Here is a 12,166-nt window from a genome sequence, read left to right on the forward strand (position 1 = left end):
TTAGCTTGACATGTGTGCTACTCTTCCTCAGCACTGCCGTCCTGGGAATGGGGAGAAATGAAAGGATGCACCAGGAGAAAGTAAACTGCCTATGTGCTAAAGGATTCACAGACTATAACTGTTTGTGAAGCATGTCTTTTTATCACTGTTTCTAATTCCCTCGGAGCAAATTCTCTGGGAAAAATGGCATCTCGGCACTTCTTAGCATTAGACACTAAAGGTAAAAGAACCCATACTCTGGTGAAATTCAAAGGGCAAAATACAAGCAAATAAAAAGCCAGAAGTTTGCAAAAGTAAAGTTTCATTGCAGCCATTTGTCACACAGCTAGTATTTTTTAGTCCCGGTTTTATTTATGAAGTTCTGTTCTTAACATGTGCACAAAGTGCAAGATTAGATTTTTGACATTTATGCCTTTTCAGTGTTAAATTTGCAGGCTTAATTACTGTCAGTTTTATTAGTGAGGCAGAATATAGCCTTGTAACCCGCAGTGTGCATGTGGCATGTCTTGTACAAGGGATAGGTATAATGCAAACATGCAGTGTGTTGCGTATGCATATATATGTCTGCATATCGTGTCCTAACACCCAGCTTGTTTCCACCAGTGATTATTTTTTTATCCTCTTCTTGCATAGTTTCATGATTCTGCATGTTCAGCATGACTGACATAAAGGGTGTTGTTTACATCATCTAACCCTAGCAACCTAAATACTAGATGTCTAGGCTAATTCAGTCTTCACTGATTGGAAAAAGGCCTAGGTGCCTAGGGGATGATTCATCTCATCTGCCTTGGAGAGATGCTCTGCGCGGTGTGTGTGAGACATTGGGAGTAGGCTGGGATGGATCACTCTCTGGACTGGGCTGTCTCCCAGCCTAGAACGCAGCCCATTGCCAGCGAGCCCAGACGGGGTGGCTAAAGTTAGCTGACGTGGATTGTACGAGAGATAGCAAAGACAGGGCTATGCATTTTATCTTTAAATGGCAATAATTGAAGACGGGAAAGCTGTTAATTCAGGGCTTAGTCCTGAGCTCCTTCTAATAGTCAGAAAGTTTCCACTGACTCAGGAGGGTTGGGTCCATCCTTTGGAGTCTGTTAAAAAATTGAGGCTTGGAATTGGGAACCAGTGAACCCTTCCTGATTTCTGAGGAAGCCAATCTAGACAATAATTACAGTGGGATTTGTATATTGCTTAGATAATTGTAACTGGATAGGGTCAAAACCACATGGCTTCATTTTCTGTGTTTAATCTGTTAGCTTTTTCTTGAAAAAGTCAGTAAGAAGCTCATAGAAAAGCAAGCAAAGGTGAATAGAGGGCCAGACTTTTTTTGGAAGTATAAGAGTTTCGATAATTTCTTTAGAAAGAGAATTTCTTTGGAAGAAAGCTAATACTGGGAAAGGGACGAAGTGTAGGTGCAAATTCAAACCGGGGTAGGCATAAGAGTGGGAAGCACCTCACAGAATGAATGTTGTACAGAAAATGAATAGCATGAGACATGCTGGGGATTGAGCTGGCTTGTAAGTCTGTCTTTCTCACTTGTGGGTTTGGGTTTTCCCATGGAAAAAACCTGTGGAGTGAATTGAGGCAGATGCGCAAAAAAATACAGCCTGAAACTGAAGTGCTGCTCACCTTCTTGTTCGGTTTTTGCTGAGCAGCTAGAGAAATGTTGTATGTCTGATTTAACACTGAAAATTTGTTGCTGTGCTTCTGCTTAGCTTGTTTTACAGCTTTATCAAGCTGAAAGCTTTTTGAAGTCTCTGGGTCATCATATTTTCTTTGTATTTTTTGTTGTTTCTAAATGAATTAGCTTCTAAGCTAATCTGTCACAGATTTAATTATTGTACACAATCATGAGAGAGTTGCTTTTTCCTGATACTGAGCGAGGAACTTTATTGAATAAGGAAAACAGTTGGGTACTTAATTCTAGTTTGGTCTTCCATTTTCTCTGTTTCACTATGGAGCTACTCCAATCTCTTCTTGCCAGAAGTTTAAAGAAATAGGTATCTGGGTAAAAAATAGTTGTATGTGTCTGCCATCACTGTCGAATCTGAGCACATTGCAACATCCTGAAAGTGGCAGAAGTGGTTTTCTCCACACTTTGCAGAAGAATTGTATCTACATGTCTTGGTTTCTTCCTCCCTAGGCTCCCTTGCCCCTACCTCAAGTCAATCAGAGGGGCTTGTTCTGACACTTTCACCCCATCTTGTGTACTACTTTCTTCCCAAAGTGTTGGCACTTGGGAGCCTCTTGATGTTGATGCTCCAGCTCTGCTCAGAGATGTTGTTGAGAGAGGTTCATCTGTGCCCAGCAGTGCTTTGTTGCTGCTATTTTTTCCAGCCCCTCTTTTCCTTACTTGATTCCAAGGCTGTTTTGGTGTATTTTCTTTGATGAAAGGTTTGGGATTGTTCATTCTCTGACTTTGCTAACAGTATATCTACAGCTACATTCTATATATAGCTTGCTCTCCAACATCCTTTAGGTAAGGATGATTTGGTAACAGTAAATTTTACAGTATTCTCCTTGCTCTAGGCTCTGGGTTTGCCAGCCCTTTGCACAGATGTTAGGTGGATGATATTCTGTGTGAGCACTAGGTATAGGTGAGAGAGGCTTGGTGAAAGTTAAGCTGCTTTTCCCTTGTCCTCTGGGAGCTGCTTTCTCCAGCTGTAGGCAAGTATTTTCTCTGCAAACATGAAATGGTCCCTCCCTCCACTCCAAGCTATTTGTTGAGTTGTGCTATTGATCTCTCTGAGGTGGTCTGCTATGTCTGACTTCATTGGGAAGGACCCTCAAGTTTAAAGCAAGGAAAAGGTAATGTCTTCCCTTCTGGCAAACGTGATGGCAAGTTTATGTTCCTGAACATCCAGGTGCAGGATTTCCAAGGTGGTAAGCCATGAGCTATTCCTTCCTTCTCTTCCTTCTCCCTTTCTCTTTCTTGCTTTTTTTTTTCCACCTTAAAAAACCAAAGTAGCCTAAGTGGTCTATGCCACAGAAATATGTTTGTCACACTACATCACTTTGAACTGCATAACATCAAAGAAAATCAGTGCTTTGATAACTTGATTTGAAAGGATCGTAGAAATAGCCATCATTATGAATCACAACAGATAGGAATGGAAAAGATGGTGATTTTCAAACAGAAAGCCTGTAAGGTAAAGAAAAATATAAGGTAGGTGCCACATTCTCATCTAAAAGAAACCTCAACCTTACAAATGTTATGTAGCTTTGCAGAATATGATTTACTTGAGGATATGAAGAGGAATGGGAAATAAACCATGTGAAAATTTGTGTCTGAGAAACTAGGAAACAAAAGTGGGCTCAGAGAAGGACTGGAATAAGGGGTACATGCTGCTTGGGTAGAAACTTATTCCATGTCCTTCTCTTTTAAAACTACTCATCCTGAAGGGAAGGGCTTCCAGGATTGCACACCAAGACCCTCCTCAGCCAGGAGAACTTCAATCCTTATGAGCTGGACATAACCATCTGTGGGAGGAGGAGGAGGGAAGCCCCCTCAGCACTTCAGTGCTTTGGCATTGCTCTCCCGAGGAAACTCTCTCCATTGACCGGAATGTGTTTCTGGCTGCAGGAGACTGCAAGAAATTAAGCCTTAAAATTGTGACTTCTCAAAGGCAAACATTTTAGTTTAGAATGATCTAAATTAAAAAAAAATTGGAGTTTAGCTTATTCTTGCCTTCGTTCTAGCTGGTAGTAGTGAGTGTACTAAGACAAACCAGCAGCCTGTGGAGCAAGAGGGAGTGTGCTGTGGCAGGTGACATTGGTGTCATGTCCTGTACCCCTTCTGAGAGTTAATGCTGGCTAGTGGGGGATGTGTATAAAGGTTTTAATGGCACTGAGTTAGGAGACACCAGTCTTATTCAGTCATAGCTTTATCACTTGGACTGCATCACTAGTTCCAATACAGTGAGCTGGTAAAATCCTGCATGCCATTTTGCACTGTTTCATCCAACCTGAGAGGCTTAGTGTATATATAATGAATGCTGAAACTGGAGCCAGTCAAGGTATAAACACTGATGCTTCAGGGGTTTTCAGTGATCTGAAATTCAGAGGCAGCTTGTGAGGAGAAGTGTTCAGACTCTTCACTAGTTCTAGCAAGGCTGGCACTGAAGTCCTTGTGCTGAGCCTCTGCTAATGCAAATATTATCCTGTTCTGAGAGCTTATTCCCATTTAGCTTGGGGAAGGGGAACACACTCTTTCATAGATTCCATCATCTTGTTTTGTGAGCGGAGAAGGGGGCATATTTCTGTGTTTCCTTTACAGAGAGGCAAGATTTACCACTGCTGAGCTCTTAAAAACACGGGTTCCATAGCAACAGTGTGAGTACCTTCTGTGAGCATCTTCCAGGGCTAATAGGATGACATATCAGACAGACAGGGCAGTTTTTTCATGTCTCTTCAGCTGTTCAAGCCCGTCACCTTTATGTATTAATGCATTTTAAAAATTAAAAGAAAAGTTCTATGCGTACTACAGTCCACTTCTGCGGAGCTTACTACCAGGGTGCCTGCTAACTTCATCTGTGCCAGCACAGTGGAGCAGGACTGCGTGGGAGCTCTCCTAACTGACTAGTCAGGAATCTGCTTATTTTAAATACAGAGGCAAGCACAAAAAATGAAAGCAGGCAAATGCTTGCTTCACTCTAAGGGAAATATGAAGTTGTTGGCTCCTAAGTTCTAGTCCCAAGCCACAGTCATAGGTTATCTTTTTTTGTAACACGCTGCTGGATTATTTGCATTGACTTTACCCTTATAAAAGGCATACTGGCATTCTTTCTGTCCAGAAAATACTGCTTTGCAAAAAGTTCTGCCACCATGTATCATACAAAAATTATTTCTACAATGACAGTAATTTACAGTCCTAATTCTAATATTTGGGTCTTCTGTTAGCTAAGATGAGACATTGCTTTTTTATTATGTATATTGAATATCATCACAGACATATGTTTAGATCATATCCGATCTTATGAATGGCAGAAGAGGAGACATTAACATATGCATCTTTTTCATCAACTGGACTGTGTATATATTTGCCTTTTCAAGAAATTGCATGACCCTCAGTTTAAAAAAAAAGAGAGAGAGAGAAAAGTATTTGATGAGAGGGAGAGAGAGAGATGCATTTGATATGAGCGCGAGACAGGGGCAAAGACAGGACATGTCCTGCACTGGTTCTCTTGATCGTGTGTATTGCTGAGAATCAATGGTCAGATTATTCTAATTATTTTGATTGGAGCAGCAGGGACAAGGTAGCATCAGATAATGGAGAGAAGGAGGAGCTAAATTTATACCTAGAGTAGCTGAGCTGCTGTAAGCTCTCCCCAGATAAGAATAAATTCTACTGGAGAAAAAGATGCATTTACTGGGATAAGTTATGTAATAACACTAAACAAAACCAGTTACACTGACAAAAGCACACTTTTGCTTGTAAAATACTGTTTAACTAACAGTTTTGCCTTAGAAGTGCTGTACAATGATTCTGCTAATCAGCGTTACTAACCAACTGCAGCAGAGATCATCTGAGCGTACAACAGATTCCAGAGCGGGGCTTTGGTGCTAATTGTGTCTGTAGCTGTAGGTGTCATACGGAAACACTAGTATTTGAAGGAAAAGCAGAAATACCATTGTGTGTGCTGTGTCAAAGAGGTGTTAAGAACAACCACAGACATCTCATTATATCTTATCCAAACATTTTTAGCCTTGTTTCCTAAGTGGGTTGTTCAGTGTGACTGTGCTGTGTGTCTTCCAGTCCTCCACTGTAATATTATTTGAACCTGTTTGTCCATTTTAACCGTGGTTGACAGAAAGACAGAGGTGTCAGATACCTTGCATTTCTACATGTTTTGTGAGAACAGGTGGTCAGGTGAGGGAGAGAGATCTGCATTAGTCCTTTCCAACCAAAGGAGATGCTTTGGACTGCATTTTTTTCACCCAGGGACTCCACACAGGAGGGGATGGGAAGAGACAAGCGATCCTGCTGGGGAAAAAGTTTCAGGCAGACCTCATACCTCATAAGGCACAGGGTAATCCAGCCATGAGGCATAGAGATCCAGGCAGCCAAGCTGCCTGAGTACTGCAAGTCATGGACTACTCATGGTTAATGTGACTGCTGCTCACAGTGGTTATTGGTGGTCTGGCTATGGTTTGCCCTGGCTGAGTCCTACCTGTCGTGTCGGCGTCCCTCCTGGCTGGCAGCAGGAGGTTGCATGCGCTCCTCCAGGCAGCTTCTGCCGACCTATCCAGCTGTGGGGAAAAAGGCCTGCCTGTCTGGAGTGAGTGCATGGTGCTTCCCTGATTTGGGGTTTTCTATTTAAGCTTCAGGTCACAGTTTTCAGATGACAGTGGCTTTTAAATGCCCAGTGTTGAGACATCTTGCAGCTGGTCTTTTGCCTTTGTTTCTTGAGAACTGCTAAGGACCCTTTGACTGCCCTCTGAACTCTTTTTCTTATGTTAGATGCTGAAGTCAGTGTATGTTGTTTCCATGTTAGTGGCAGAATATTGATATTTGTTCCTTTATCTCTAGGGAATGAGAAATACTTTGTTGTTTAATTAAAAAAAAATGTCAGATGGAGGAACGGTTAATTCATTTTCTTAGTGCATCCCAATTGTGCACCTCTGGCATGGTATACAAACTCAGTCTTTTCCCCTCTCTATTCCCCAGGCTGTCAGCGCTCAATAGGCTTGTCCAATGGGAAAGCCAAGGTGTGCAGCTACAGTGGGTGGTATTACTGCAGCACCTGCCACGTGGATGACACCTTCCTCATCCCTGCACGGCTCGTTCATAACTGGGACACTTCGAAATACAAGGTAATCTGCCTGCAGGTTGGTTTGCTAACAAATGAACTGAATTGCTGTTTAAATCAAAGCACAGACATCACAACAGGTTGAGGATTAAATGTATTGTCTGCTGATGTCCCTCTAGCCAGAATGAGCCTGTCCTAGTGAATCTGCTGTCTCTCAACAAAACGTGCGGTCTCCACAACTTCCTTAGTCAGGCCTAAGCCATTCCCTGTGCAGAAGCAGCCGTTCCTCTCCTTGGTGGCATCTCCTTGAGAGCGCAGCTAACAGAGGCAGCAAACAGATGCAGCAGTTTGTGCAGCAGCGTCTGGGCTCTGCTTAGAACTTTTGAGGACCTTGTTGGAAGTTGTGGGGGCTTTCTGGGGACCCCCAAGGAACTAGAAGGTGACTGCTGCTAGTAGGAAAGGGGAGCTAGGCAAGGACAACTACAGGAGGCCTTAACTTCTCCTGGGAGAAGCTCTTCCTGGGGAAGAAAGTATACAGAATGTGGAAAAAGGGACAGGCCATGTGGGAGGAATATAGGAATGTTGTCAGAGTATGCAGGGATGCAACGAGGGAGGCTAAGGCCCATTTGGAATTAAATCTGTCAAGGGATGTCAAGGACAACAAGAAGGGCTTCTTCAAATACATCAGTAGCAAAAGGAAGACTAGGGAAAATGTGGACCTGCTGCTGAATGGGGTGGGTGCCCTGGTGACGAAGGATACAGAGAAATTGGAGTTACTGAATGCCGCTTCTGAAGTAAAGACTTCAGTCTTTACTGCTAAAACCAGCCCTCAGGAATCCCAGACCCTTGGAGACAAGAGAGAAAGACTGAAGAAAGGAAGACTTTCCCTTGGTTGAGGAGGATTGGGTTAGAGATCATTTAGGCAAACTTGACACACACAAATCCATGGACCCCAATGGGATGCACCCATGAGTGCTGAGGGAGCTGGTGGATGTTATTGCTAGGCCACTCTCCATCATCTTTGAAAGGTCATTGAGAACAGGAGAGGTGGCTGAGGACTGGAAGAAAGCCAATGTCACTCCAGTCTTCAAAAAGGGCAAGAAGGACCCAGGAAACTAGAGGCCAGTCAGCCTCACTTCCATCCCTGGAAAGGTGATGGAGCAGTTCATCCTGGATGTCATCTCTAAGCATGTGGAGGAAAAGATGATGAGTAGTCAGCATGGATTCACCAAGGGGAAGTCATGCTTCACCAATCTGATAGCCTTCTACAATGGGATGACTGGCTGGGTGGACAAGGGGAGAGCAGTGGATATTGTCTACCTTGACTTCAGGAAGGCTTTCGACACTGCCTCCTATAACATCCTCATAGGCAAGCTCAGGAAGTGTGGGTTAGATGAGTGGACAGTGAGGTGGATTGAGAACTGGCTGAATGGCAGAGCTCAGAGGGTTGTGATCAGTGGCTCAAAGTCTAGTTGGAGGCCTGTAGCTAGCGGTGTCCCCCAGGGATCAGTACTGGGTCCAGTCTTGTTCAACTTATTCACCAGTGACCTGGATGAAGGGGCGGAGTGCACCCTCAGCAAGTTTGCTGATGACACAAAACTGGGAGCAGTGGCTGATGCACCGGAAGGCTGTGCTGCCGTCCAGAGGGACCTCGACAGGCTGGAGAGTTGGGCGGAGAAGAACCTCATGTAGTTCAACAAAGGCAAGTGCAGCGTCCTGCGCCTAGGGAGGAATAACCCCATGCACCAGCACAGCTTGGGGGCTGACCTGCTGGAAAGCAGCTCTGCGGAGAAGGACCTGGGAGTCCTGGTGGACAACAAGTTAACCATAGCCAGCAGTGTGCCCTTGTGGCCAAGAAGGCCAGTGGTATCCTGGGCTGCATGAGGAAGAGTGTTGCCAGCAGGTCGGGGGAGGCAATCCTCCCCCTCTACTTGGCCCTGGTGAGGCCACATCTGGAGTGCTGTGTCCAGTTCTGGGCTCCCCAGTACAAGAGAGACATGGAGCTACTGGAGTGAGTCCAGTGGAGGGCTACGAAGATGATTAGGGGACTGAAGCATCTGCCGTATGAGGAAAGGCTGAGAGAGCTAGGCCTGTTTAGCCTGGAGAAGAGAAGGCTGAGGAGGGATCTTATCAACGTATACAAATATCTTAAGGGAGGGTGTCAAGAGGATGGGGCCAGACTATTTTCAGTGGTGCCCAGTGACAGGACAAGAGGCAACGGGCGCAAACTGAAACACAGGAAGTTCTGTCTGAATATGAGGAAAAACTTCTTTACTGTGAGGGTGACTGAGCACTGGAACAGGTTGCCCAGAGAGTCTCCTCCTCTGGAGATATTCAAAACCCACCTGGACACAATCCTGTGCAACGTGCTCTAGATGACCCTGCTTGAGCAGAGGTGTTGGACTAGATGATCTCCAGAGGTCCCTTCCAACCTCAACCATCCTGTGATTGTGTGATCTGTTTATCTTGGATTGGCGCTGCTAGTTGATGATGACCCCCTGGAACCTGGTGTAACCCAAACGTGGTGCTTGCAAAGTCTAGTAGGTCGCATCTCTTGGCGCAGACCTTTCCAGAACACTAGAAAGATGTCATGACAACACTTGTTTGGGCCAGGCAGCCAAAAATAATGTAAATTGAAAATTCTACAGTTGTTCACTTGTTACACAAACAGCTTCTCTAAAACTTCAGTAATCTACTGTTTGTGGCTGCCTCAGTGGTAGGTTGCTTGGTAGAGGCAACTGATTACATGTCCCAAAGCATTATGCCAGCAAACATGATAGCTGTGTTGTTTTGCTATCACAGAAAGCATATGCTGAAACAACAACAAACTCATAAGGAAAACAGACAATGCTAAAGCTTCAAACCTAACAGCAAGTTAGGAGACGCTGTTTGATGTTTTGTGTCTGCAAATATTGTTATTATGAGCTGTTTGAAAAGGAAAAAATAACCAGTAAATGCCCTATTAGAGGAAAAGCCGCTCTCTTGAAGATGAAAATTTGTCAGAAGAGGAAATTATTAAAAGGTAGCCAGAGGCTATCGTCAGGAAAATGATAGTCTTGTGCCATGAAATGTAAGATTCTTCAAAGTTTATAAAGCTCCTACATGTGAAGACTAAAAACCTCCTTTTCCTAGAATCCAGGAAAAATATTTAAGAATTATTTCTTAGGATGCTTTTCCCAAGGACTAAACTTGCTGGCCCAAGGCAGTATAATTAGTCCTGACATAGAGAAAGTGCATAGTAAGGCAAAGAGACCTCATATCAAGGTATCAGTGATATTGCCAAGAAAATAAACTGTTTTGTTTTTCATGTAAAAACTATACTCCATGCTCTGCTTCCTGTGGTCTAGGTATAGGCAGCTGAGGCACAAAACAAAATGAGACTTTTAAGCTTAAGCTACAATTGAAAATCAAATTCACTGTAATTATAGTGAGAAATGATCAATTTGCACTTTCTGTAGACAGGCAGAACAGTTGTGAGGTGGTTTGGGAGCATGACCAAATTTATGCCAATGTCTGACTGTGGCAAAGTGCTCAGAGAAGAAGATTTAAGGAAGGAGCATCATTCCTTAGGCAGGAAAACACTGTCATCCCCAACGATTAGAGGGGGAATGGAGGTCATGTGCCAAAGTGGCAGTGTTACAGCTGAGCTGAGATCATGGGTTGGATCTCTTCAACTTTGTCCCCTCCATATATAGGAGAAATCTTTTTACTTTTGTGAAATCTGCTGTTTTTTCCCCTTTTTGTTCAACTCTGCATATATATGCTTTTATGTCTGTTCCTGCTGTTTCCCCATAGGAGCTAAGCAATGCTTTTCTGACGTAGAGCACATAGTGCCTGCACTTTCACATCTGTATCTCTTTTCTCCGTTCAGAGATAAGGTCTGTTTCTTCTGAGTTGTCTAAAAAGCAACTTAATGTTGGCTGCAGTACTAGCTGATGGTAATGAAGCTGCATGATTCCTTAATAGTATATTGATTAAATGCTCTAATTTGGCAAAGACAGATATTTTATTCTACTTTCTTGAGGTGATCTTGGTATGAATAATTTCCATTTCCTTTGGGCTCATTTTCAAAGGAAGATCACTTAATCTGTTAGCATTTCGCCTCCTGTAATGTGCCCACACAAAGCTGTCCAGCAACATCCTGGAATGAAGCTGAACAGCAGAGCTTCTCCTAAGCGCACAGCCCTGCCTCGCACAGGTAGTGCAGTAATGCCTGAAAGTGGAGCTGCTCCAGGCACAAACCACATTTTTTGGCCAGGAGAACTAAAACAGGTCTTCAGTCTTTGAATGCTTCTGTATTTCACACAGTCTGAAATGTGCCTGTCAGTCCACCAAGGAAGGAAAGTAAATGAAGTAATTGAAAAACTTCACTCCTTCCCACTCCTCCCCACTGCCATCTTTTTCCCCTCTGCAGGGGTCTCTGGAGCCTGTCATGTCTGTCTCAGGCAAAGCAAGCGCTGATACCTACCCCAGGACATGGGCTTTTATGGCGATATAATGTGATTGAGCACATTTCTTTTTCATGTTTTATGGATTTCCCCCCACCTAAACGGCATCTGTAAGGTAAACTTGCAACAATTAAGTAAGCTTTGCAAATGGAGAGGTTCTTGTCTGCTTTTGGCAAGACAGGACGTGAAAAAAAAGAAGCAGTAGAAATCTGCAGAGTTGTGTCTTCCCCTCTTGAAAAACCAGGATCTTGAAAAACAACAATGCATTTAACACCTGAAAGCATGCAGATAAGAAAAGAAAAATCGCCTTGATTGTAATTAAAGCTGTTTCAAAAAACTTTGCCATTAGGCATGTTTCTTCTGTCATAACCAAACCAGCAGTTCAGTCCCCAACTCACTGTTTGGGGTTTTTTTTTCTTTCTGTCTCTCTATTGTTTCCATATTTCTGTTTTTCATGTTTGTGTGAAGGGAAAAGAAAGAGGCAGTCTTGGGAACATCCCTTCTTCCTTTTGCTTATGCCAACCGGTTTCCCTGTTTACATGCAAAAGCCAGTTAAGTATTGCAGTTTGGTTCTGGTGGCTTCCAGCTCGTTCAAAATGCCAGATGAACATAGCAGGAAATGAACTTCCTGTACCAGAAGGCTTCAAGGGATGCTGACCTCTGGTAAATTGAATTCTGAAGTGCAAGTTTGCAGCCTCTAGAAAGGCAGGGTCTGAAAATGCTAGCATCCGTGCTTGTGTGACATTGAAGGCTAAAACTCGTCACACTTTGTATCTTCCCATTTCTACTAGCTTTATTTTAACGGGATGGTCTAGTCTCTCCAATAAAATGGGAAGACTATAAGTATGTTAATACATATACTAATATATTGGCTGGTAGCAAGCTGAATTATTATGACTGCATGACCCTTCCCATTATAAGACTTCATTTCAGCTTCTTGTAACTTTGTCATGGTTGGTTATGTGAGTTAAT

General features: G+C 43.4%; 1 protein-coding gene across 3 annotated transcripts in view; it reads left to right on the forward strand.

Moving 5' to 3' along the window:
• Positions 1-12,166, forward strand: part of PLEKHM3 (pleckstrin homology domain containing M3) — a 97,917-nt gene that overhangs the window by 30,671 nt on the left and 55,080 nt on the right. For all 3 annotated transcript variants that reach the window (XR_010390040.1, XM_064515218.1, XM_064515220.1), the window contains exon 4: positions 6,665-6,810. Coding sequence is in view for 2 of the 3 variants with exons in the window: in XM_064515218.1 (XP_064371288.1) it covers positions 6,665-6,810 (146 nt within the window). In the remaining variant the exon portion in view is untranslated. The remainder of the gene's footprint in view (positions 1-6,664; positions 6,811-12,166) is intronic.

This window comes from Dromaius novaehollandiae, chromosome 7 (assembly GCF_036370855.1).
Source record: "Dromaius novaehollandiae isolate bDroNov1 chromosome 7, bDroNov1.hap1, whole genome shotgun sequence".
NCBI lineage: Eukaryota > Metazoa > Chordata > Aves > Casuariiformes > Dromaiidae > Dromaius > Dromaius novaehollandiae.